The sequence below is a fragment of the Pezoporus wallicus genome, unplaced genomic scaffold (assembly GCF_028554395.1).
Source record: "Pezoporus wallicus isolate ANWC-B61680 ecotype Strahan unplaced genomic scaffold, APGP_CSIRO_Pwel_v1 contig_6484, whole genome shotgun sequence".
Taxonomy (NCBI): domain Eukaryota; kingdom Metazoa; phylum Chordata; class Aves; order Psittaciformes; family Psittacidae; genus Pezoporus; species Pezoporus wallicus.
The window spans coordinates 1,961,456-1,988,314 of NW_026638903.1; the positions used below are offsets into that span (position 1 = coordinate 1,961,456).

The window sequence follows — 26,859 nt, forward strand, 5'->3', positions numbered from 1 at the left end:
TTCTGAGGCCAAAAGGTAAGGTTGAGCTTCCTGAAGCTCAGCAGGGCTAATGTTAGGCTGTGTCCTATCAGGCAGCTATTCTGGCACCCAAGGGGGCATACATGAAAGCAAAGGGAGTGTCATTTTCCCCCATTCTAGTCCCAGGGGTCCTTCCCAACAAGATAAGTAGGACAAGGGACAAACAGTGGCTTTGTCTTTATGGGGTTCCACAGGACATTTGAGATTGCCCTCTGCCCACCCTTTCCCCACGGCCCGGAATGTGCAGCCTCACAATTTGGGTGTTTGACCCAGTGACACCCAGGAGCAAAAACAACTCACAAGGCACAGCACATCTTGTAAATCTCAAGAAAGAACTCTTACTCTGCTTGGACCAGGCTCTCCAAAGGCAAAAGGGGATGAAAGCCACGATGAGGAGTACGATAGAGCCCAGCACAACGCCTACGATCAAGTATGGCAAGTCGCTGGAACGGGCCACCATGGCTCCTGCCCCCAGGCCATTGTGCCCACCACTGAGTGGGGGATGCTGCTGGGGGGCCACTGTAGAGGGTGGAAGACGACCTGGCAGACCAAGAGACTTCCGAGCTGCAAAGGGAAGAGAAAACGAGCGTTAGACACAGGCATGGAAAGTGGGATAGCAACCCACTCCAGGCATGTCTGTGCTGCTGTGGAAGGGACAGACTTCTGCGGTGGCTTTAAAGAAGTGCCCCTGGATGTCAGAGGACTTCCTAGGCTATTGCATACTGCAGTACAGACAAATCTGTGCTTGGCTTACAGATCTGCCAGAATTTTGGGCTGCTAAACAAAAGGGAAATAGCTTCTCCAAAACACACAATTGAACTTCATGCTGTTCCTATAATGACAGTGCAGCTTCTTGGAAAACAACGTGGGACCTGCTTATAACCAAACACAGGAGTTTGGCACAGCAAGGGTAAGTTAGCCCTTCTGGTTCCAGTCACCATCTGTGTGACACTTAGGAAAACAAAAAGTAACTACTCCTTCAAGGAAAACAGTGATGGACCCTGCACAAGGGGTCTGTGAGTACTGTCATGGGTATATACACATACCCACCAACAGCATCAACAAACCTCTGCCTCTCTTCTCCCCAGTGCTGCCTCCATCACCTTGCCTGAGCTTGGATGCCACACAGTCAGGCAGAGACAGCACCTGCCCCAGCTGCAGGCAGGGAAGGCAGCATGCAGTGCTCTCAGAGGTGCCCTGTGAAGCGGGTTACCTTTGGTTTCACAGATCATCACGTTGCTGAACTCGCTTTCACCACCCTCGTTGAAGCATTGCATCTTAATGTCATATGAGGTCTCTGGCTGCAGGTGGCTGATGGAGTGCCAGTACCGATCTCCTGAGGAGGGAACAAACACATGGTACTGTTGGCTTCCTCAGGAAACACGCAGCTGGCATGGTCCTGCAGCACTACTAGATAAAGCAGGCCTGGACAGCAGCAGCAGAGCCTTTTGTGCACAGGCTCCTTCTGGCTGTCTTCTCTTCCAGAAGGAACCAGCAGCTGCGACCAGTCTCTCAGTATCTCTTACCTTCTACTACATCCTTCTTGTAGTCACTGTCGTTGTCACTGTCAGTAGGGCGATAGTAGATGTAAAAACCATGGATGGGAGTGTTGTTATTGCTGGCTGGGATATACTGCAGAATACAGGAGAGCAGAAATTAGCAGAGATATCTGTGCTCCATATTGTACCAGGTGAGGAGCAGTTGCCATAAATAGGACGGGAGAGGAGGAAGTCCCAGAAGGGGAATCATCCTTGTTTTGCCATTGGTTTGTGTGGTAAGGGCTTCCTTCCAAGAGCTCACTGCTATATAAGGTCTCTCACACCTTGCTTCCCAAGTAGCAGACAAGCCATGAGTCTGGTCCTGTCACCGCATGCATCCAGTACTTTGCTCCCTCTCAGCAACTACAACCAATGCTTCAGAGAAAAAAAATCCTCAAAAAGCAGCATCTCAGCCTGGGCAAGGGCAGGCACACATTCACTTTGACTCCAGCAGTCTCACGGCTTTCAGACAAACTGCATCTTTCCATGAACCAGTGACCCCAAGAGTCCCATGTTTTTGAAGACACCTCTGTTCCCCGTCCACCCAGGGCAGTAGTCCTAGCTCCGTGTGTTATCGCTATCTTTCACCCAGTGTTTTATCAGCTACTGTTTGTGTTTAAATAAACAGCACTGCCCATCCTGCCCTGTAGCAATTTCTGCCTAGAAGCGTCTGGGAGAGAAGAGGGCAGTGCGTCCCTCTGAAGAAACTTTAAGCTGTTGGAAACACTTGGATCTGGACTTGTGATCCAAAAGATCCTGCCCACTCCTAAAAAGATTACCAACACTTAGGACTGCTACCCAGCAAGTGAGAGTGAAGGATGTGTCAGACAGAGGTGCTAATGGATTCCAGGAATTTCACTGGGAGAGCAAGCAGCTATCCTGTGCATTGCTGAACTGTGCTTCTTGAACAAAATGGTCAAGACCCTAAGATTATCTGCTGAAATGCCTCCTGTGTACAGCGCTGGATTCAGTCAAAAAGGGTTTCCTAAGCTCTCTGACTTCCCCCATATGTACATGGCGCAAGCCCAATCCTCCTTTGGTGGAGGGCGCTAGTGGATTACAGATACATTTGTGCTGGTGACAGCCTCCAGTGTGGTAACCTTTAAGATGACAAGTAGCACCTGCGACACCCCTGCTTCCTGCATGTTCAGTAACCTCCACCCTTACAAACCTTACCATCCACTTCAGCATGATGGTGGTCTCATTGATGGCATCTGTGAAAGTGATGTATGGCCCGGCCACAGGGCGCTCATAGACTCGGTTGCTGTACCCAGATACCACATACGGCCGAGATGCCGCACTGGGCTCACTCTCTCCCAGGATGTTCAGTGCCCGGACACGGAACTTATAGGATATGCCTACAGGGGAAAATGGGAAATAAAAGAATTGCAGAGATTGAGTCTTCCAAGACTTCTACTGTCAGCACAGGTCTGACTGTGGAGAGGAGCTACACCTTTTCCAAAAGGCAAAGGACCTACAGAGAGGTTTTGATCAAAGTAAAGCACTGAAAGGCCAGATTTCAGCCATGTGCTAAATGGAGCCTGCTTTTATTTGCCTTCCCCAATTCTTGTCTGGATGGTCTAGAGGTCAGTAGCAGTTCTGGAAAGCGCGCGTGTGTGGATTGATATGTCCTGACCCAAAAGCAGGTATGGGAAAGTGTCCTTTCTCTAACTCACAGAAATTAAGTACATAAACATCAGTTAAAAGCTCAAAGCCTAAATAATTTTTTACCCAAACATGATTTTACTGGTCTTTAATTTGGGGTAGATGTGTTGCCCTTTTAAACTGTCCAGCTCGGTGATGCTGTCTTTTCTCATGTGAAGTGCAACGGGAATTGTGTACCCATCTGTCTTGCCTGTGGCTAAAGAAAGTTCTGTCCTGTCTAGTAAATGGCAAAACCAAATGCCTTTAGTAACTACATCCTGTAATACAGAAAAGCATGCACAAGCCTCCCTGAGGGAGGTCAAATCTATGCTGGTCTTTGCAGCTGGAGAAATTGGAGAAGCATTTGCAGTTTTTCTCTATGCATGTAAGGCTGGAGCTGGGGCTGCTTTGTTTTGCTTCTACATGCCAGGGCTAAGCAGGACATGACAGATGGCTAACTATCCTACAGGGACTGCACAGCTTCCTACAGACCTCCAGGAAGCAGGGAGGAGAACACCTGCCTACCTTTCTCCAAGCCTGGGATTTCCACAGAGAGGCGAGAAGGAGGAATGTCACTGGTGGCCAGGACCCAGTCTCCCAACTTCTTCAGTTTCTTATATTCCACGCGGAAAGACTGGATGGGAAACCCACCATTCCCACGGGGGATCCACGTCACATACACGGATGTCTCTGATGCCATGGAGATGGTTGGACGGTCTGGTGCCTCTGGAGCTGCAAGGGGCACAGAAGGACATCAGGACAGGAAACACATTTCTCTTGCCCTGTCTGGAGGATCCTGTATCTTATAAGCATGTAGGTGAAGGTCTACCTGTATTGCACCCACCCACATGCTCTTAAGTCCTGCCTGCTCTCTTCTGTCTCTTCATTAGAGCTGGCACCCCCAAATCCCCACTCCTTTCAGTTTGTGCCCTGCAAACATCTTTTACTCCTGCTTGCATCTTCCTCTATTTCCACTCCCAACTCAAGTAGGATTTGAGGTGTGTACACCCATCGTGGGAGGGAGAGCAGTGAGAGATGTGGATGCAGAGCTGGAGACAGAGCAAAAGCCCTGGCTGATGTGGGAGCAGTAAGCAGGGGGAAACTGACAGTGGGGACAGATGAGTGTAGGAGATAAAAACAGGAGAGATTGAGAGGACCAGCTGAGGAGGAAACAGGGAACAGTTCTGAACTACAGACATGAAATTTGATAGGAAAACAGTCAAAAGTTGGGAGGAAAGAGACGAAAGGAGCTGTGAAGATGAAAGAAAAAGCAATACATGAATGAGTGTGGGTAACTGAATGAGAGGACTTCACAAGAAAGGGTAAGAATTGAAGGAGAGAATTTCACAGAAAGGATAGTGGCTCTGGTGAATAACAGCAATGGTAGATGCAAGATGGGGAAAACAATGAATTGGATTAACCAGTAAGGAGCTGATGTTTCTCCTGTGCAGCAAAATACCCTGCACCCCTACAATTGGCACAACTGCCCCTTCTCAGGGCTTGGCTGAGAGAGAATGATGCCAGGGCCTGCAGGGAGTTGGTTTCCTTCCTGCCTCACACTCCCCCAGCACGCACTGATGCACCCCAGCTTGTTGGTCCTGTGCCCCACACATTCACAGGGCTTTCTGAACCCACCACATGGAACCCAGCACAAGAGTTTCTGACAAATCCTTACATTAATGGTGGGAACAGGCAGTGGGATCAGCCTGCTCCCCTAAGACAGACTGCCTGCCAATGCGGTAGCAGGGGTGTCCGAGAAGGACCTCTCCTTGTCAAGACCTGGAGACCCAGTGGAGACTTCAACCCCAGCATGGCCTGGCCGCTACCACCCCCAAAGAGATCCAGCACCCCTCGTCCTCCCTCCTTGCCCAGCTGAGGGAGGGCCTTACGGGACAGACGGCTGTTGTCAGACTGGTTACTGCTCTGAGTGCTTGTGCCTGGGTCATCCCTCTGGATTTGCTGCTCTTTGCTAGCAACAATCTCTGGTTTTGGGCGCCGGCCTGGCAGAAGGGAGAGGTGGCATCAGTGACATGCAGATGTGGACCAGAGTTAATTTTTGCTGTGATAAGCATTGAAAATATTCCCAACCACGATGCTGAGGTAAGTACTCCTGGACTGTAATGGCCCTAGATTGAACCTTTGAACCCCTAGGTTGAGTTCTTTGAACTGAGGCGTTCAAAGCACTCAACCTGCGGACAGGAACTAAAGCTAAAGGGGCAGGTTTGTTAATCTGTTAATAGGTTCCCCTCATACTTAATTTTCTAAAACTTTTAATTGGTTTTCTTGAAATGCTGCTAGATTTCTGTCTGAGAAGGTAGTTACTGGTACAAGATGGGGGCCTGATGGGAGACGTGAGCAAGCCCACTGCCATGGAGAAGGTTTCTATAAGGGGAATGCCATTCCCCATAGCTGCTGGAGACATGAAAGGCAGCCAGGGGACAGAGGGACTTAGTGTAGACATTCGGAACATCCTTTTAGTGGCAGAGACAACTCTACACCAAGCAGACTACATGGGAAGGCCTGGAGGTCCCTTTGGTGCAGGGCAAGCTGTTAAGGACAGATTAGAGAAACACCTGGCAGGAACAACCCCCACAGGCTGATCCTGTCTCCAGGCAGAGGATGGATTAAATGACCTCTTGACATCCCCACCAGGCCTATTTTCTATGATTCTGCAGGTGTCCAATTGAGACTCCAAGGGAGAAAGGGACTTACTCCAAGGCACCTCCAGGCAGAGGGGAAACCTGATTTTCTCCATCCTGTTTCAGTCCCACCCTCCACATTCCCTTCTGACAGAATCGCTCTAAGCTGAGGGCAGATGGGTTTCCAGAGCAGAAACAGCCTCTTTGTCCTAAGCCTGGTGCCTCAGGGCTGAGATGGGACTTGTCAGAGGGGCCCTGCCCTGAACTCCAGCAGAACACCCAGGGAAAAGTTCAACCTTTACCAGTCCGGAAGGTCACCATGGCCGTCTGTCCCTCGCCGGCGCAGTTGTGAGCGGCCATCTCCACCTCGTAGAGACTGCCAGGGTCCAGCCTGGTGAGGGTCAGGCGGTGCTGTGAGGCTGGGACGTCCTTCACTGCCCAGCTGTCTGAGGCATTGGCAACCTGCTGAGAGACCAACATGGGCATTGCAAAGCTGGGGCAGGCTGGGCTTCTTGCCTGCTCCAAGCTCAGAAGATTTCATGGCAGATTGTGTATCGATCAGGGCTGCCTGCCCTGCAATCACATGAGGGAGAAGAAAAGGCTCAGGGGGGACCTTATTGCTCTCTACAACTACCTGAAAGAAGGACGGAGAGAGGAGGTGGCTGGTCTCTTCTCCCAGGTAACAAGTGATAGGACAAGAGGAAACAGCCTTGAGCTGCACTAGGAAAGGTTTAGTTTGGATATTAGGAAAACTTTCTTCACAAAGAGGGTGATCAGGCACTGGAACATGCGATCAGGCTGCCCAGGGAAGTGGTGGAATCACCATCCCTGGAAGTGTTCAAAAACTGTGTGGATGAGGCCCTCAGTAACATGGTGGACTTGGCAGTCCTGGTCGGAACTGACGATATTAAAGGTCTTTTCTAACCTAGTTGATTATAAGATCTGAGCACAGAAGGGGAAAGGGGCCATGTATACTTGTGGCCCCCAGAAAGGCTTGGGAGCACAGCCTGTTTCTCGGTGATGCCCAATGCCCTGGGCAGATGGAGAGGGAAGGTGGGACCTTCCTCATCCTCCCCAGCTGCAAGCATAATATTTTTGCAGGCCAACAGGCAGGACAGCGAAGTGACCCGGTGCTGAGAGGAGTATTAGCATTGCAGGGAAAGCAGCAGAACGGAAATGCCAGGGCTCTGCCGTATCATTCATCCTCTCCAAGCGTTTGACACTGACTGATTAATGCCTGCCTCATTTTATTTTTATTCCCGGGCCCGCAGAGCTGTGAAGCCAGGGAGGGGAGCCCTGGACACTGCTACTGCCCAGGAAAGAGAAAGAGACATTCTTAACAAGCAAAGGTAATGGCTGCATGGCATCTGAGTGCCTGTTGGCTGCTGAGGCTTCAGGGGCAGTGTAAGAGCAAGGGAAAAAACATTCACAGGTATTTTCCAGAGGAGAAGCAGACCTTGCCCAGTACAAATGTTAAGACTCCTGCCAGGAGGTTTTACTTCCCACACAAAAAGCCTTTTCTTTTGTTGCTGAATCTCCTTCCCTCTCTGCACACACGCTTTTCCAGTCAGAGTTGTCAAAACCAGACCATTATATAAGTTGATCCTAAGGATTTCTGATAGAGACTCTTTCTAAATAAGTTTAAGGGGTTATTGGGACTAATTCCTTTCCACATAATCCTTAAGCATCCCAAGAAAGAGTCTCCAGCTGAGAATTTGGACTACACTGAAAACATATTACTGCAAACTGCAGTGACCCACGGTGACCTCCACTGCCCTACAGCCCCTTCCAGGTGAAAACAAATAAAATACAGACAAACTCCAGCCTGCCAGTGAAAATCACATGCAGAACTGGTAGTTACATGATACAGAGTTGGGGACAAATCTCTTCCTGGCAGACAACCAGAGCCAATAGTCTGGTGAGGCTTTTGGCATCTTTTGGTTTTTATTTAAGCTTGCCCTATTGTGTTCTTGTGTTGGCATCTTCTGCCTTTGTTTTAAAGGGTTCTTTAAAGAGACAGCTGAAACCCTTAGCTGAGGTTTTATTTAGAAAGAAATCAAGCATGTGTAGGGATTATAACAGCTTCCTGTCATACCTATATATTTTCACAAAAATCAAACAATTCCAGGAAAACAGACACATGTAATTGCAAACGGTGCTTTGCAGTGGCTGGGAATCCAAAACATACCAGATCTGGAATGTACTCAAACCTCAAAGCAAAACCTGCCTCCCTACTGCAACTCGCTGCATACTCAAGGGAAATACAAGCAGCAAACAGATAAATTCAAGCTACTTTTTCCCAGCTTATCCCAGCAAATTGGGAAGAGATGGTCTACACGTCAAAAGCAGAATTTTTACGTTAACAATGCTTTGCTATTTAGAGAAACTGCTGGGCTACAGCTTTGCTCCTATTCTGCCCGTAATGCTGAGAAGCACCACAGAGGGCAGGAGCCCTTGGGCTCATACAGTGCACTGTGTGCTCATGCTGTGCCATCAGCCAAGAGCTGCTCAACACTGCACTGCCTTTCAGCTTCCAGAGTGAAGCTGGTGCTTGAGGAGCTTCCCAAAGAATTTAGCATGGTTATGATGCCTTTCTGCTGTTTCCTCAGTCACCGAGCATGGGTGCTTCAGTGCTGCTGAGCTGGGCAGGTATGTGCAGCAGAGAGAGGCTGCTGCCCTGTGTCCTGCAGCCCAAGCTTTTCAAGGCAGGTGTGTCCCCATGGCTTGTGACAAAAGCATTACAGAGCAAGTCACTGCACAGTCTGCCCTCAGGACTTCCTGCTTGTGTAAGCACACAGCTGGGAATTAGAAGTGGAAACTCTTCAAACTGGAAATGCATGTGTGTGCATATGCCCTCTGCATACTTAGGGAGATGAGCACCACTATGAGCTCTGCTGGGACACCTTGGCAAACCTCCTCTCATAGCCTGTACCTCAACAGGCTGAAGAGGTCCCACCAACCAGTGTCACCAGGGTGTCCCTGCCACAATGCCCCTGCTTGTGAGGTGTAAAAACCTGCAGTGAGGCCAGCAGCCTGGTGTGGAATGGTGCAGAGCAAAGATGGGAGCAGAGCGAAACAACAATACCTTGCGATGCTTCACCACATAATAGAGGATGGGGGCTCTGCTGTCAGGCCGGGGTCTCCACACCAGATCATAGCTGTCTGTCTTGGATGTCCGTGGGGAACTGAGGATGATGGGGGCCTCAGCTGGAGACACCATCTCCCTGTTGGCTGCACACTGTGGAGATGCTGTCAGCAGGGTTGTCCCAGTCTTTGGCAGTTCAGCTTTATCCAGGGGCAGCTTTAAGGCACTGTCCCTGGAAGGTGGTGTTGGGGGCTGAGCTGAACCCAGCTGAACATCTTGCCCAGGGTTGAGTGTAGCTCCTGAAAGACAAGATGTCGAGGTAGAGTAAATGCCCACCCCAGTCTGCAATGAAAGCAGAGCTATGAGCCCCTTGAGCCTCTCAGAAGGCTGATGCTATACACCCACTGCAGCACAGGTCCCAGGTGGTGCTGCCTAGTGAGCCACTCAAAAAGGTACTGGCAACAATCTCTTTCTCCAGCTGTAAACCTAATACACCTTACTGGGGCCTCTCTAAGCAGAGGCCTTCGCCACATCGGGCTTTCTCCCTCTCTGAAGGCCCCTCTGAAGCCCCCTGGGTAAGTCCATCAGTGTCCAAGGAATCAGGTGGTACCTCTCTTACCCCAAGTGAATCTAACCACACCAGTGGTTACGTTCTTGCCCAGTGCAAGCTCAGAAGCAGAGCTGAGTAAACCATGGGGTAAGGCAGTACCCCCAGATGTCCCATGTCTCTCATGTAGAGATAGCTCAAGTATGCACATATGGCACTGCTCTTAGAAGCAAAACCGCTTCCATCTGTTCCTACAGGGAGATATGGAGATCCCAGTCAAAAAATCACTTGCTGAGCCGGATAAAAGGGAGGGAAGAGCAAGGCAGCCCAAACGCAAGCAAGAGGGTTACACAATAACTTTCTTCTGCTCTGTCCCTGCGTGTTAGGCTCTGGAATTGAATGGTCACCAGCTTGGAGAGAGGGACTTACCTGGATGGGCTGTCCTCAGCTGCACCATGGCCTGCGCGCTTCCAACCTCGTTCTCCGCCATGCACTGGTATATGCCGTCGTCCTCAGGCCCCACGCTGACCAGGCGCAGCGCCCGGCGCGACAGCCGGAGCCGCGGGCCGCCCAACAGGGGCACGGCGTTGCGCAGCCACACGACCGAGGGCTGTGGGTTCCCTCGCACCTCGCACGTGAACTTGGCGCTCTGGCCCCAGGGGATGATCTGCTGGGACAGCTCCATGGTGACCTCCGGGGGTTCTGTGGTGGGGGCAAAACACAGCTGCTGAGTGCCATTTGGCAGAGAGCATGGCACGGTCATGGTTTTGCACCTTCCTCTGTGTCAGGGATGAGGGCAGAGTGATGCATCTTTACCCCACCCCCAAATCCCACTCCTTTTAAGGGGGCCCACAGGTACCTGCTTCACAGCACCTCTCCTTCAGCATCCACATGAACTACAAGGAGAGGTGGCCCAAGGCCATCTGCCTCAGATGACAGCAGGCACCTAAAAGTCCCATTTCTCTGAGCTGAAGTGCTACTCTGCAAAGATCGTGCTTGTGCCAAAACGGCATGTCAGCATCTGGGTGAAATGCAATCCAATAAAACTCAGGTTTAGCCTCTCTAATGCTTGTGAGAAAGGGAAGAATGCACAGCAGAAATATCTATGGTGTAGTACCCCATACATTTCTCACCCCATAAAGAGCTTCCCTATAGAACAGAACAGAAAGCAGTACACTCTGATGTCTTCCTTATGCCAATGTCAAACGTGTAAGAAGCAGACGGTCCTCCACAAGAAAGTGTTAGAGCAAACCAGTGCTACAAATGACAAAAGAAGAGCTTCTGCAGAGGAAGGGAGGATCCAGCATCTCCAGCCCATGGTTGGAGCCACAAAGGAAGAACTATCACCCTCTAGGAAGAACCTGTCTCATCTAGAAACTGGAATCACAAGCAGGGGTTTGCTTTACATGGTGGCTTGCCCAGTGAGAGAAAGAGTACAGCAGCACTAGTATTGTCCCCTGAAAGCAGTGGAGAAGGCCCAAGCCCTTCCTGAAATAAGGGCCAGAGCAGGACTCACCGAACACCTGCACGTTGTAGAAGATGAATGCAGCTCCGGTCTCCCCAACCCCATTGTCAGCCATGCAGCTGTAGGTGCCCGAGTCCTCCTCGCTTGTGGGGTCGATCAGGAGGTTGCTGAGCAGGAAGCGTGTCTTGTTGTACGCGGAGACACTGGAGCCATCTTTGGCCCAGGTGACCCGCGGTGGGGGGATCCCACTGGCTACACACTCCAGAATGAGGCTCTGGCCCTTGGTGACAATGATGGTCTGAGCTTCAGGGGGGTAGATTATCCGGGCTGCCTCTGCTGTGGAGCCTGGTAGGGAGAGGAGGAGGAAGGAGGTGGGTGGGAAGGAAGGTGGCTGGTGGAGAAGCACCCTGTGAAAAGTGCAGGTAGGGGTAATAACAGGGCTAAGCCCACTGCTCCCCTGCACTTCAGTGGATAAATGGCAACACAGGCTGAGAGGGACATTCCTTAAGGGATGCGTGCATACAATAAGTGCTGAAAGGCTAAGGGCCTGTGATCACCATCACCAAGAACAAATCCTAACGAGATACAGCAATCCCAGGGTTGCACACATATCCAAAGGGATTTGAGGCCTTCTGCTGCTGGGAAGATAATGCCGGTTCACACGTAAATCAGCTATGATAGCGCTGGTACGTGCTCCCAGGGCTGGAAGCACTATGGACATGTGCAGTGAAGGGAGAGCGGCTTACGTCTCACACGGAGCCTCTCACTGGAGACAGAGGTTTTCACCTCCTGTGTCACGGGGTTATAGGCAGCACATTTGTAAGTCCCCTCATCCTCCTGGCTGGCATTGACGATCTGAAGGTTCCCAGATGGCATGATAAGGTAATTGTCTGGAGAGAGAGAAGAGGAGGTGGTCAAAAGATATGCTCCTACCCAGAACATCACAGGGAGCAACGGTGCCATGATGGAAGGAACAGAGCCTCAGGTGAAGCTAGTTCATCACAGGTACGTGCAGCAGATGAAGTGAAGCTGCAAAATTCAGATCCAAATTAAAGACATTTCACCAAATCCAAAGCTGCCTTTATCCAGGCTGGGCTAGAAGAATGCTTCACAGACACATGGAAATGCCCAGTGAAGAGCGACACTCTGCATCACCTAATTCTGCTTCCTTTTGTCTATATGCAGATGTAGCTCCCCAGGCCTAGGAAGCAGGGATATCAGGGAGGGACTCTTAGACTAAGCTGTGCTCAGACCCGCAGCAAAAGGACAACAAGGAGGCAGCAGGCAGAGCAAGATGCTGCTGGTAGGGAAAGGTAAAACTGAGGGTCCAGGGAGGAGACCCAGTGGGACAGACCCTGTGGCACTCACCTCGGGAGGCCTCGAGCCACTCCTGCTTCACACTATAGCGGACCTGAGCCTTGGGGTGACTTTCAGGCAGGTCGCAGGCGATCACAGCTGTGTTCCCTTCATCCACCTCGATCACGTGCTGGCCATCAAACTTGAAATCTTTGAGATCTGCAGAGAGCAAACGACAGGGCATGGCTGGCTGGCTCAGCATCTCGGTGTCAGCTCATCCTCCCCCTGCGGACCCAGGGCTGTTTTACTGTGGCTCAATCCCCAGCAGTTAGGGAAACTGGCCTGGTTTCAGAGCTTTGCTTTTTTTCTCCTCCTCCTTACTACAAAATGGGTAACTTAAAACGTAGCTTCTAGAGAAACCTCCTGCTCTGTGGCTGAGAAACTGGGTGCGAAAAATCTTGGCTCGAGAGCAAAAGAAGAGCCAACTTAGTGCAGCACTGAAGGGCGGCCAAAAGTGGTCCTTCTGCTGCATGCTGTTTCAAACGTGGCTGCTGTCCTGACACCAAGAAGCTGACTTTGTAGTGGTAACTCAGGGAGCCCATTCAAGGGTGTACAGATGCTAGCTGACACAGTGGGAGAAGGTGCATGAATGCTGGATGCTCTCAAAGCTGCTCTGAGCTCCTCCGGAGCCTGAGCAATCAGCTCCAGTACCTCTGCTGCAGGTATTCTTGCTCCCATCAAGAATCTCACGGCCAAGGATGGTTAACCATGATGCTTCCCTGTGTGGCCAAGCAGTGCATGCACCCCAGTTTGAAGAACAGGGAATTGCAAGGAAAAGCAGATCCTTGTGATCACTGCACAGCTGCCCCTCCTGTGAAAATGCCCTGTTCCAGCATGTATCCCCCTATGATGAGGCTGTGATAAGAGTTGCTCCTCTGACGGGGCCGGTGCAGGCAGCAGGACTGGAAGCACAGGGGTGGGGAGGAAAGGGTGCCTGACTGCTTGTTTTCTTTTCCCTGCTTTTGAAAGCAGGAGCAATGGACTGTGGTGAAACCCCATAGGGAGCACACAAACCTGGCCCCACTGAGCTTCCTTGTGATAAAACCTGTCCCCACTCCCCCTAAACACAACGGCAAACCTTGCTGACTCACTGCAAGCCCAAACTCTGTCTCAGCCAGCCTGTGCTGGGAGGGGAAAGGTTTGTGTCAGGAAGAAAGCCCTGAGCACACATTCTTACAGTGCTGTGCACCAGCCCAGGCGACCACCAGTGACAACTGCACACCCCATAGCTGGTCACAAGTCACGCTGTCACTCAGTGCATCTTCCCTGGGGCCCACTGCTATAGCACACGTCCCACCAGCAACATGCTGCCAGATCCGGCCAGGACCACACATCCTTTCAGAGCCCCACGCTAAGGCAGCGCAGCGCGTCCATCACCATGGCACAGCACGGCCACGTGTGTCAACAGCTCCCTCGCCCCTCAAAACCCATCCCAAGACGTGGCACCCGCGACCCTGGGCAGTGTGGAGAGCTGGAGGGGGGGAAGCAGGAGGGCTGGCGGCGGGCGGACGGCAGGCAGCCTCCCTTGGCAGCAATGTGTTTTTGTTCTCTGGGAAATGCAGCAGCGCTCCAAGAGCAAAAAGACAACTCTGGCTCCAAGCTTCTCCCACCCACAGTCATGGAAAAGTGACACGAAGTTTCTCAAGCAGACTTTCTGATTAAAGCAAGATCCTGTACGGAGTTTAAATAAAAACCAGGTCTCTTGGCAGGGCGGTGCTAGAGCCTCCCCGAGTGCGGCGCAGAGGGGCTGCTGGGCGGCTGCCGGGGGAGCAAGCGTCCTGGGACCAGAACTGAGTGGAGGGGAGGAGGTTGAAAAGAAAAGGGGGTTTTGCAATGTCATAAAGATGATTTGCAGCGAACATGCTTCATACTGCTGGAATGTGCTGGCACCATTCAATTAAAATAATAGCAATAAAAAGAAATGTGATTAATCCTTTAAGACAAGCTGGGGAGGGGAGCCATGTTTCCACTGGGTACTAAAGCCAGAGGAAGGTTAACTCTTCACTTGTGCAAAGCTGGCTCGTGCCCCTCCAACAAGGAAAGTTACTGCTGGGGAGGGGAAGGGTGCTTGCTGGGTCTTCTCTCCTCTTTGCTTTTTGTATTCGATCAAGGAATAAAATAAGAGCCACAGCAATGGAAAGAGGTGGAGAAGAGGCAAAAGCCCAGCGTCTGCCTGCCCACATCACGCATATTTCTCTGATCAACAAAATATAAACGAGCATCAGGAAAATTAATGTGCGCCTTGGTGGTCTGGATTCATCGCAGCTAAATTAAGATTTCAGAGCCAAGACATAGGCTCCAGCAATGCTGGCAGTGATCTGCACACACACACACACACATGCACACACACACAGATCCCACAGCGGAGAAGGGGCTCAGGAGGAAGAGCAGACCCACAGCCCCGGCACAGTGCAGCCCACTGGGGAGCACTGTGCTCCTGAAGATGGAAATGATGTCCCTGTGCCAGGGACACATGGCTGTGAGTGCTGCAGTCCCACAGGGCAGAGAGCTGGACACCCAGCCCTTCCTGCCTTCCCCTCCCAGACTGACTGCAGGGGATGAGGGGCAAAGCTGTGGATGGAGGGTGAATGGACGGAGGAAAGGGATCCTGGGGTGGCCTTGGGAGCAAAAACTGGGCATTGCTGGAGGAGTGGAGCAAAACCAGCAGGGGAAAGGAGGAAAACATCAGGTGGGCACCAGAACAAACTATTTTCCAACACGCAAGTGTACAAGCCTCCTGCCAAACTACTCCCCCAAATTCCTGCTCCCACACAGCGAACAAGCCTGTTTTATTTGCCACTGGGTTTTGGCCCCACTCCCAGCTGGTACTGGTGCATACAGCCGTCCATTAACACTGACGGGTTTGCCAGAGCAGGCGAGGGGTGGCTGGGCGCACCCCCATCCCCCTCTGTGCATGGGATGAGCCCCGCTTCACTTGGTCCTAGCACAGCAAAACAGACAGTGCTGCACTGGTCTGAGACAACCAGCTGCATCCCTGAGCTTCAAATGACCCGTCCCCAGGATGTGGGGGGCCACACACACCTACCCCCAACAGGTAAGCAGTGCAGGGGGGTGTAGGAGAAGGGCAGCATAGGGGGACGCAGCGCTCACCCTTTTGGCTGCCCAGCAGCAGCTGTGCCCCATGTCTAACATGCTATTTGCACCCGGAGCCTAACTCCCGCTGCAGCTGGAAAAAACCACATCCTCTCTCCACTGGCTGGGTTTTCCTTCTCATATGGCAGCACCCGGCATGCCAGCCCATGTCCTTGTCCTTAAAAGACATGCCTGACCACAGGGAAGCAGTAAGTCGTCATCCACCAGCCACCGGTGGGAGGTGCTGTGGACAGACAAAGCCATGCTGGGATAACAGCACAGATTCTTTCCCTTTTCTCTTTTTTGTTTAGATGGGAGCACAACCAGAGGCCATGCTCATGTCCATCTGTGCCACACTTCGAGGCGTGATGGGGTGAGGTGGGGCACAGGGAGGGTCAGCCCTGTAGCTAGCTGTGCTGCTGTCATCGAGGAGGGAAACCAGATGAATCCCAGGGCTGGGGGCCAAGCACCGAGGCAGGCAAGACAGAAAGAATTAAATGAATGGGACACCATAAATAACTTTGGAGAAGAAGCAGTAGTAAATAAAACACCAGCCCTCAAGGTGAAAGTCCTCCCTGCTGTAGTGAAGGGTAAGGGAGGGAAGGGAGTGACCCTGAGAAGGTGAACGGGCAGGGACAGAGGTCCCACAGCCTTGAGGCAGTCACCTTCCACTGCTGTCAGTGCAGCATGGGGTCATGGCTCTCACTCCCTGCCCGGTCAGCATCACAGCAGCCCGGGCACTGGTGCTGTCACCACCAGCTCCTTCCCACCCCACTGGGACAGGCGCAGCTCCAGGCCCCCTGCCTGCTCACACAGCCCTAGCACATCTCTCTCGCCATGCCCCAGCCCCATTCCCCCTCGTTGCCCCAGGCCCGTCTCACAGCCCTCATGCCACAGCTCCTCCGGCTCACCAAACACCACCTGTGTTTTTCCTTCTCTCCCCTCCTCACACCACCTCTGCCCCCAGGGCCAGAGCCCCTGTGCCTGCTCAGCAAATGCTTTTCCAGCACGCAGCCACCCCCTTCCCTCCCTTCCTCTCGCCTTCCCCTCTGGGGAGCCGTCAGAGGAGAGGCCAGGCGGAGGAAAATGAATGGGGCTGTCTTCAGAAAGCAGCTGCAAATTCCTGGGGGACGCCCAGCCCGACCCGATGTAGGGTCACTGCCCATGAGTGCTGTGTGCTGAGGCCTGGCCTCCCAGACCTTCTGCCACAATGCCGAGGGCTGCCCATTCAAGGTATCCCAGATTCCAGGCCATCAAGGGCTGCCTCAGGGCCACGCAGGGCTGATGCTGTGCAGCACGGCCAGGCCAGCAGCGATCAGCAAGTACCTATCTGCACGGCTGTGCCACGGGCTGCCCAGGTCGAACACGGGATCATGGTGCCCAAGTAAGTGCCTCAAGTGCTGCTCCTTTTGTTGCTTCAAGGAATCTTCCCCTTTCTGTGAATCCCTTCTCCCTCCACCCCTTGTCTATACAGCAGCTATTTTATCTCTGCTGGAGGAATGTAATATTGGTTTCAACCAGCCCTCTGAGCCAGGGAGAGCAGAGATGGACTCGGTGCTGCACCACAGATGGGAGAAGAAGGTATCGGTCCCAAGGCTACACTGTGGCTGCCAGCACTGCAGCAATGGTTATCTGCTTGCTGACTGTCAGCAAAGCACAAGGAGGCCCTGAGGGAGTGGGCACATAGAGCCTGGGGCACTCGAGGAAGTTCCTCCTAAGGAGTGGGAGAAAGGAACAGAAATAGCCTAGAAATTGGCCAGATGATCAGACCCACACCCCTCAAAACTAGCAAGACACTTTTTCCAATGACTCCAGGTCCTCTTCCAGGATAAACCTAAACCTCTAATCCTTGAAAATATCCCTCTACCCCTGCTTTCATTCACATTCTACCAGTTCCATTCTCCCCCCCCCCGCCCTCCACATAACTTTTGGATGGGGCTGAGACTTTCAGAGTGTTTTCTTTCAGCCCAGCAGGTGATCTGCCATGCAGAGCCAACCTGCCAGGGCTGTGGAAGAGCCTGCAGCAGGAGTGAGAGCCCCTGGCACATGGGCTACCGTAGCTTTCAAACTCAGTCCCACCTCAGACTGGTGCCCCCCTGTTATTTCAGATCACTGCAAAGCTGCTGCTGCCAAAAGCCTCCAGCTCACGCAGAGGAAACTAGTTATTTGAATACCTCCAGAAAGTTTCATTGCTACATGTTCAACCCCATGTCCTTCCTGGGCTGCCTCTCCCTCTTCACTTGACTATCAAGTCTCCCCTACCTCTTGGCTCTCTACCACCCAAGGCTGTCTGTGCAGGGGACACAACCTCTGTCACCCCCAGCTCCCCTCAAGGACAAGGGACCCATACAGCAAAGCACAGGGGTGTTCCATGATGGATTAACTGCTTATTCATCCAACCTCTGGCTCCAGTTTTGTGAGCTCCACTGAATGGTGCTCCCGCCTTTGCCATGACAGGGACTGCAGCAATGGGCAAGTCCCCTTCTTTTGCACCCATGTCCCCAGCTGGCTCCTGGAGAAGGCTGAACGACTACTTAGCTGTGGCTTTCATTTGTCCTGAGGGACACAGTAAGACCTTCTTGGTGCTCTAGGACCTGTCTCCCAACCACCACTGATGCTAGACCAAAGCAGACAGATAGATCAAACAGCCATGCTTTGTCCCAGGAGACAGAGCTGCTGGTGGTGGGTTGGGGTGAGGGGAAAACAAAGAAAAGGGAATCAGCCTCAGAAGGAACTGATCAGGGTGAGGAGCTACACACCCCCTGCTCTCCTAAATGCAAACCATGCCCTTGGTAATCCCATCCACCTCTCCCCTGCTCTCCTTCCCTCTATCAGGCCACCAGTGCACACAGCCCCCTTTCTGCTCTGGAATGTGTTCTCCGAAATTTAATCTCAGCACAGGGCTCAGGCCAAATCCCCTGACAGATTCGGCCCACTGCCTCAGAGCTCAGCAACTCTCCCCTCGCCTCCTCCTCCCACCCAGCCTGGCCTAAACATTTCATTCCTGATTAATGTAGCAGTGACAAGCCAATAGCTCTTGGCTTTAAAGCAAAGCCAGCCCTCACTTTGCACAAACATCTTCACTTCTTCATTTTCTTAAGGCTTAGCCCCAGACTCCCCCTTGCTGGGAAGACGAAGCCTTTTCCATGCCCCGGGGCTTCCACTGCCAGGGGATGGTGAGCTCATCTGCACACACTTGCTCTACCAGAAACTGTCAAAGACTGTCTGGTCTTTGGGAAGGTCAGACTCACCATTGCCTAGCAAGGGTGGTTCACACAGAGCCCCCCTACCTCCAAGCAGGGCATGGGGGACGGCTCTTCCTCAGATGCACCCAAATACAGCACTTTCTCACATCTGAGCATAACATCTGGCCAAAACCAGGCACCTGTAAGAGGAGTTCCCTACTCTTAAGACACCTCACACACATACAGGTCTCCTAGGTCTGTCATCAATGCCAGAGGGCAGCAGTGAGGAGCACATAAGCTCAGGGATAGAGGCAAAGTCCTTTACTTAGAGCTCTGGCTCAGAAACAAAGGGCTTTTTGCTGCCATGATACTGCAACACCACAGGAAGAGGACAAAGCCCTGGGAAGGTGGAGCATGCAGTGGTAATGAATACAGCTTCCTGCCCCTTACAAACAGAAACCTTGTTATGACTGCTTTTAGATATGCCACTGTCCTGTCCACTTCTGTACTCACCTTACTAAATGAGGACAGCACAGTCTCTGCCTTCAGCATCTGCATGCATCTGTTCTCCCACCACCCCTTTCCCTCACCTTGCCTTTTGGCAAGGAATCTTCCCAGTGGCACACAGAGGACCACCAGCCACTTCATACAGGTGCTCACATGCACCTCTTCACAGCAACCAGACTAACCTTGCCTCAGTGTGAGTGTGGAGGCTGGTACATTGGCTATGATGAACCCAGGGGCAGCACAAAAAAGTGCAGGCCCCACCACAGCACAACAGGGCAAGGGACTTCAATTTCTGTGGGTCAGGAAGGCAGTAAAACCTAGCACATGCTGACCCAGTGCTGGCAACAGCCCTCCAGCAGCCCAGGCAGTGGTTTGGCTATCAGCACTAGCAGGTACTTTTTGTTAACCTCAATCAAGAAGTCAGCAAACCAGATGAGGAAGCATGACACTCAGGAAGTCAACCATGCACACCAACCCCATCGTTCAATCGTATTCTGGTCTTGCAAATACTGTCACTGCAGGACAGGTCTGCAGCCTACCATGGAGGAAGACTGCTTGGGTCATGCTAGGCCACAACATGACAGCCAGTCCACAATCAAAAATGCTACAAAATGGCCTAAGCCAAAGGAGAACCCCCTTGATGTTAGCGAGAACAAGTGAGCATGGATGAGTCTCTCACGGTAAGTGAGTGATGGCCCAAGCAATGCAGGGGATGGCAGAGGATGAAAGCTACTCACTAGCTAACGTGACCACTGCAGGGACACTGGCAATGACTCCTTCAGGCACACGAGCAATGCACTGGTATCGCCCCACGGTGTGGTTGTTGAGAGCTGTGATGACAAGCGTCCCTCGCTCAATGTGGATACCCAGCACTTTGTCTGATCCAGCCAGCTCCTTCCCATTCAGTCTCCAGGTAAGGTTTACTCTGGGGGGGTCCACCACACACCCCAGGCTGACTGGACCCCCAAGCTTTTGGACTATGGAGGCAGGTTGCACTGTGACCTGCAGAGATTCACCTGCACAGGGGGGAAAAATGGGAATAAGAAAGCTCAGTGAGACTAAGCAAAAGAAAGGACAGAGTTAAAAATGGCAGTACTGGTATATTTTGCATTGGAGACCGGAAAACACTCTGTGCTTGAGGCATGGCTATGCTAAGCAGCATCAAGGCAAAACATTCAAAAAACAGAACAAATGGGTAAACCCAGAGACTCACTCAGTCCGGCAAAGCAGCTAGCAGCTGCAAGGATGAGGCAAGGGATGGGGGACATGGGTCTCTTCTTTCCACGTGTCATTGCTATCCCATGCAGTGCGTCCTGGGGTTCCCAGGGAAGGGTCCCATAAGCTGCCTCGGGAGATGCTGTGGATGCGCGGCAGCAGATTCCTGTGAATGACAAGAGACACGACGGATGAAACCCTCAGATTTCCCTCTGCTTTCCAGCCCTGCCTGGCTTCTCTACCAACATCCCTGAACTCCCAGAGATTCACCAAGCCAGCGGCCTGAGGAGGCTACAGACACTGGTACAAGCACTTCTCTTCTCCAGCCTCCCCCCAAGCATGGCTGTGAGTCTCCCAAGACATTCCCATCCTCAGTTCTCGGTACAAATCTATGTGTGTGTGCACAGACACATACTGCCCCATTTCAGACTCGGTGCAGTGAATGCCTGTACTGTGCCAGCAATGTACACCAGGCAATTTTCAAGATCAAAACACAAACATTTCCAACAAAGTATCACTGGAGATATTCACCAAGTGCTGCTGCCACTTCTTGGCTCTGTCTGGAACGTATTCTAGCCTGAACACAGGAATAAATAAGTAGTGCAAGTCCCAAGCTATGAGAAAACAGTGGTGATCCTGCAGTTTCACAGCCTTTTCCTGGACACTGGCCGTGTTGCTGCTGGGCATACCTGTGTTTCAATCCAGATGGGACTCCTTAAGAGATGTAAAAGTTTTTCAGGGCATCTCTGCAAGGAATTATTCTGAAGGGGAGGGAACACTTTTGCAGGAGGAAAGAAATGCCCAGTTCTAAATTTGTTTAAATTCAGTGCAGCGAGCTGACAGCGGATCACACTGACCTGGTATAATAAACCTTTATTCTAAACCAAGAGACCCAGCCTATGGAAAGATTTCACATTAAGTGTTCTGCCTGAAACACATTGCTGATTTTGAGCTGAACTACCCTGTCTGGACAAACCACCAGGTTCATAGCCAAAAGCAGCAACAGTTTCCACAAATCTTGAAGCCCAAGACCTGTCACAGCCTAGGCTGATGTGGAGAGCTGCACCACAGCAGCTCTTGTGGAGAGAACACTCAAACAGACAAGCCAGGTCAGGGGGATCAAAGATGTAAGTGGCTGCTCCAAGAGGCATCTCAGACATTCAAATGAATTCAGCTTCACCCAAGGGCGAAGGTCTGAAGTCAAGAAGAGACCCCCCTCTATGGACATCATAACACAGATACAGGATTGAGCTTCCTTCAGTTTTAACACTAGAAAATGACCTACAAGCGCCAACGGCATTTCAGAACTGCTCCTGTGGCATGCCTACATTGGCAGGAAAGAAGCCCAAGACCAAACCAGCCATGGAAGCCAGCCCAAACAGCAGTTATATTGCCTGGTCTCCCTGCAGATACACAACAAGCTGCTTAGCTGCAACCACCATCCTCAAGAGCAGCTGGGCTCTGCAGAGCAGTATTTCCTACTTCCACCACAATCACTGCTCAAGCAGTCACCTGTTTGAGCATATTCTTTCCATAACCATCCCAGTCAAAAAGAGAGGATAAGTTCCTTCAAGCACAGCTTCCAGACTAATTAATTTCTGAAGTAAGGACTGCCAGACTCCCCATGAGACGCTCAGCAAGTTGTTCAAGGAAAGGCTGGTTACTGCTAGCAAGGAAGCACAGCGTTTGGGGAAATCTCACCAAGCTACTCTTAAATGACTTTGCTTAGCCTCGAGTGAAAGAGGCAGCAAAGGTGAAAGAGTGCAGTACAGGGCAATGTCAAACGCCAGCAGTGCTGAGCTCCACATCACAACAGCAAGAATCCAGCTAGCCAGCTTGCATGCCTCTGCAAATTGGGCTGTTCCTCCAACAGCCTCACAAGCTGTCCTCTTCCCCCCCCCCACCATGCCCTACAGCACTGCTTGGGTGAGAAGTGCTGGAGGAGACATTCATATACAGCTGAAGAGAGGTAAGGAAAAGAAAAGCCTCCTCAGAGCTGGTGCTTTCAAAAGGAAGTAACAGCAAGTAAAGCAACCTCCAGCTGGAGCTTCGCAAATGCCACATAGAGCATCATTATGTGGCACTTTGCAGACCAGTGTGAGCTCACTTGGCTGGCCTGTCTAGTGTGCTCAAGGCAGCTTTTTCCCAGGAGTCACACGGTCATGGTTAGAATGGTCCTGAGGCCAAGATGACAAGCCCTGCTGAGAGGCAGGTAAATTAGGCCACACTTGGCATGGCCTGATGTGGCTTCCAGGTAGGCAGGAGCATGAAGAGAGCTTGGCCTCTGGGTGTCAGGCTGGGCACACTCTGAAGGCACCCAGAAAGACCAACTAGACTCATATTCTAGCTCCTGCAGCCCACAGCCACGTACATGTGAAAACCCTCTGTGAATAACCTCCAGTGACAAAGCAACAAGACAGCAACTTCCCTCCCAAGCTCCTCATCCTTCCTGGCATTCACTCTTCTCACTTAAGGACAGAAGAGAGTCTCAACAATTTATCTTTGAAGAGTTTACCCTGTCAGTCAGCACATACGAAATCCTTTAACTATTGTCTTGGGTTATCTAAGTTACTCAAGTTCACTTCTCCATGTAAGACAGCCACCAAAGCACTCTTTGTTATGCCACAGCCATCAATGCAAACTCCTAATGACCATAGCCATAGAAGTGCCTGAGGTCTGTCCATACCAGAACATGCACTGCTGACACTGTTGCTGATGTGCGAGTTGATGTACCACTCATCTAGAAAAGACTTTGAGTTAGTTTAGGCTTAAAACCTCACACCATAAGAATCTACATTTTACACCAATGCATAAGAACAATTTAGGGTAGGACTTCAAGTCTTGCTCCTCAGTGCTGGAAGCCCACAAAGTGAAGCTGAGTCATTCCCCTCTCTAGATGGGTTTGGCAGCAAGAAGGAAAAATGTTGGATGGAAAAGAGCTGCTCCTTGGAGCCCATGCTGGGGGAAGGGGGAGGCAGAGACATTCCCAACCAGACCTCCCTGCAGCTTTGCTTCGCACAGCGCTTCTGGCAGAAGGGCAAAGCCAAGGGTGCAGAGATGGGTGATGGAGCCTTCGTGAGCCTGGACCACCCAAGCACATTGATGAGACGACAAAACTGGCTGCCCCAGGTCTGTAAAAAGATGAAGGGCAATAGGTGGGGAGAAAAAAGGAGAGATCAGAAAATTCAGCCATGGTGCTGGGCAGATTGAACAGTACTGAGCAGAGACTGAGGAGAGAAGGTGTGTTGCAACAAGTGCATGGTACCTCCCAAACCTCCAGGCAAAGTATGAGCTCTAAATAGGGACATGTGGCCATTTTTTTCACAGCTGAGTGAAGTACAAGAAGTAAATGGACAGCATAAAAATAATGAGGAGAATGAATGAAAAGATCAATTCCAAAAGAACTGTTAGGATCCAGGGCCAGATTTTGAAATTCTCAGCTTCCACAATTGAAGCCAGATTTACAAAAGCATTCAGTTCTCAACATGCTGAGCTCTCCTAAATAGGCAACCAACTTATTTTGATGCCTAAATGGGAACTGACCTCTTCTGAAAATGCTGCCCTTTAGCAGCCTACAGTAGTGCAAAGCAAGGAACTTTAATAATCAGGCAGCTCTTCATCTGCCAGTGTCCTGCAAGCACTGCTAGAGCAGGCTGCAATGGAAGAGGTAGGGAGCAGAGGAGGCTCCAGTCACTGTGGTTGCCTTCCCAGAGGCAATGGTCCTGGACTGGGGGGGGGGGGAGGGGGGGCTGCATGACAGGGTCCTGCTCTGCGGTCTCCTCTGCCCAAGGCAGATCAGGTACAAGATGCCCCTTGCACTGATGCTTCCTCAGCCACTGACACCACCAGCCTCAACAGCTCCTGCTTATGTGGAAAAACAAATACTTAAAGTAATTTAAAGAACTTCAAGGGGGGAAGGGAAAACAAAAATTGTTTATTTATTTTTAATTCTTTCCTGCCACGTTACAATAACAATTTCCTGTCAGAGCTCTGCAACCTTTTCAGACAGCCCAGTAAATCAAAGGAGGGGCCATTAGGAGAACAAAATTAACAAGAGCTTCATCAGATAGGGAGGGGTGGTGGGGGTGTAAAATCTGTTGGCTCTGCTTCCCACCACACACCTCAGCCCACTGAGGCCCCCGCACAGCCCCAGTGTGATGGACGGCACTGTAAAGGCAGCAGGGCAGGGAAGAAAACCAGAGGTGAAGATATAAAAGGGAAGAAAGGCCGCATGCGTGCAGGGGGGTGATAGAGCTCGAAAGGAAAAAGGGATCTGAATTAGGCACAGGCAGCAGGAGAGGTGTTTGCTGATTAGAAACTGAAGGTTTTACTGAGGAAATGCTGCTCACAGCTCCAAGTCCCCTCCTGCTTAACGAGGGCCGGCCAATCCTTGTTACTGCCACGCTGTCTGTAATTTACAAGGCTCCCAAATAGGAACCAGGCTCTGCCCCAGCTCCGGGGCAGTGTCCCTGCACCACACACCCCAGCGCAGGGCACAGGCTGGGGGGAAGGCAGAGGCAGACTGGGAGAAGGTGAAAACTCACTGATCGATGCACATGAGAATAGTCTGGGGTTCTGTCAGGCAGCCAGACCCTGAGCACCTCTTCCTGCAGGGGGGGAACAGTGGGAAGGGGAAGGGGCTGCTCTGTGCTAAGGCAAAGGCTGCAGCAGCTCAGGCCCAGCTGGGGACACCCTGGGTATTCACTGCAGCTGGTCTCCATTTCTGACAGGTCACATAGGGACAGTGATACTCCCAGATCTCTGTTTTATGCATTCAGACTTCAGCTCTTCAGAGGCAGTAATGTCTTAGTGCAGTTAGCCAGTTTACTTTATGTAATCATTAGTTTTAATACAAGACAGTATTTTGTTGCTGTTGTTCCATAGAGCTTAAGGCACTGAAAAAGAAACTGTAAAGGAGGAAAAAGCCACAGCACCTTTTTGCTTTACAAATGCAGAAACCTGAGCACTAGAAGAGGAAGCCAACCTAGCCCAAGGTAAAGAGTAAAGCAGTGTCAGGGCTGGAAGCTCTCTAACTGGGGCCTCCATCCCATCAGGCAAGTCATTCTTGGTCCCAAATCTTTCTCATCCTGTCTGAAAAAAAGTCACCATACAACTCCTCTAGCTGAAAAAACACTGCCCAGGTGACACCTGAACAGCTCAGCTGCAAAGTCCCCACGTGATTCCTGGGCATGGACAGCAATCTGGGCACCCCTGACTTTCTTCCTAAACCATCAAACAGTAATATCCCACAGGGCAAAATTAACCTCCACCAACCCCCATCCTCACTTCAAATTATTAATTTCACGCTGTTAACTTATACTCACTCTCTCTGAAAAGGTTTGGAAAAGGAGAGGTTTTCAGCAGGAGAAACGCTCCCCCTCCCATGTAACAGCACAGGCATCCAAAGAGGATGGAGGTGTGGATGCTATAAGGAGAGGCAGGAGTTGAATGGGAAGGGGGTGGTGTCAGGAGGGGGCAGAGAGAGGCAGCATCCAATGTTCCACCACCATGCTTAAAGTCAAGGAGGTAGCAGAGTGTATGTACAAACAGGGATAAAAGCTTGTCTGCTTCCCTCTATAGCACTGAAAGCTCCTGACTTCGGAGTGCATTAGCTCTGTTAACATAGCCCTGTGTGAGAAGCACACACACACCCCCCCCCCTTTTTAAAGTGATTAGGCAAAGAAGAGTCTCTTATTGGCTACTTGTGAGCTCAGCCAGTCCATCAAGAAGCCACAACTGAGAAGGCCTGGGATAAATTCATGCTCATAGCTGGAAGAATTAAAAATAGAAAGCAAAACCTGGCAGGGCACCACCACCGTGCAGATGAGCTCGCTCGCCTGTAAACAAGGGTGACCTTAAAAAAGAGCCACAGATTTTCTGCAGGCAAGTCCTGAGCAACTCAGTAGTGACACCTCTCCAAAAGAATAAACTGAACTTGCAGGTAAAACAGCTCTTCTTCCCTGAACGGAACTGCTCATGAAAACCAAACCGGCAATGAACCAAGCAAAACATGCACTGATCTTTGTGACTCTGTTTTTGTCTTCCTCAAGATGAAGCTGCTGCCCTGGGCAGCCACTTTCCACAATAGCCTGTGGTATTACCAGGGAGGGAGCTGAGCATGCTGGCTTCGAATTAGCAACAGGATGCAAAGCCTGCTCATCGCCTGTCTGACTTCAGCTCATACCCCTGCAGCCCCAGTGCCTGCAGATTCTGGCACCTCTCCCTGTGACAGCTCCTCTGAAGCAAGCGCCACTCTCCAGCTGGCATTGATCAGGCTGACTTTGCTGGGCCTCAGTGAACACCTTCAGGTTGGCATTCCTCAGCCAGCAACCGTGAGGGGGCTTGAAGACCAAAATGCCATCCTCATGCTGGCCACAAGCTCCCAGTGTCATCCCGGTGGTGGCATGACAGCGAGTGTGGTTTGCCTTGGGCAATGCCTGGGGCATAGTTGTCCCAGAGTGGCTGGAGCTGTCAGGCTGAGACAGCCCTGCTGCAGGCAAGACAGGGATGCAAGGATAGTCTTGCCCCATGAGCTACACCTTCCTTTTTCTGCAGCTACCAGGAGAG

At 51.4% G+C, this 26,859-nt stretch overlaps 2 protein-coding genes across 4 annotated transcripts in view; one reads left to right on the plus strand and one right to left on the minus strand.

The window, feature by feature from the left end:
* LOC130601185 (protein NYNRIN-like) overlaps window positions 1–26,859 on the plus strand; it is a 216,194-nt gene that overhangs the window by 173,600 nt on the left and 15,735 nt on the right. The window lies entirely within an intron of this gene.
* BOC (BOC cell adhesion associated, oncogene regulated) overlaps window positions 1–26,859 on the minus strand; it is a 54,676-nt gene that overhangs the window by 3,007 nt on the left and 24,810 nt on the right. The window contains exons 1-15 of one of the 3 annotated variants that reach the window (XM_057413083.1): window positions 23,836–23,854; window positions 20,291–20,458; window positions 19,815–20,093; window positions 12,305–12,451; window positions 11,683–11,826; window positions 10,988–11,281; window positions 9,901–10,173; window positions 8,925–9,223; window positions 6,142–6,304; window positions 5,090–5,200; window positions 3,726–3,932; window positions 2,733–2,914; window positions 1,545–1,650; window positions 1,232–1,354; window positions 361–582 (exon numbers count right to left, since the gene is read on the minus strand). In XM_057413083.1, coding sequence (XP_057269066.1) covers window positions 361–582; window positions 1,232–1,354; window positions 1,545–1,650; window positions 2,733–2,914; window positions 3,726–3,932; window positions 5,090–5,200; window positions 6,142–6,304; window positions 8,925–9,223; window positions 9,901–10,173; window positions 10,988–11,281; window positions 11,683–11,826; window positions 12,305–12,451; window positions 19,815–20,093; window positions 20,291–20,369 — 2,629 coding nt within the window. In that variant the 5' untranslated portion in view covers window positions 20,370–20,458; window positions 23,836–23,854. Of the gene's footprint in view, window positions 1–360; window positions 583–1,231; window positions 1,355–1,544; window positions 1,651–2,732; window positions 2,915–3,725; window positions 3,933–5,089; window positions 5,201–6,141; window positions 6,305–8,924; window positions 9,224–9,900; window positions 10,174–10,987; window positions 11,282–11,682; window positions 11,827–12,304; window positions 12,452–19,814; window positions 20,094–20,290; window positions 20,459–23,835; window positions 23,855–26,859 lie in introns of those variants that run through there. The other 2 variants (XM_057413084.1, XM_057413082.1) reach the window with 2 other exon arrangements.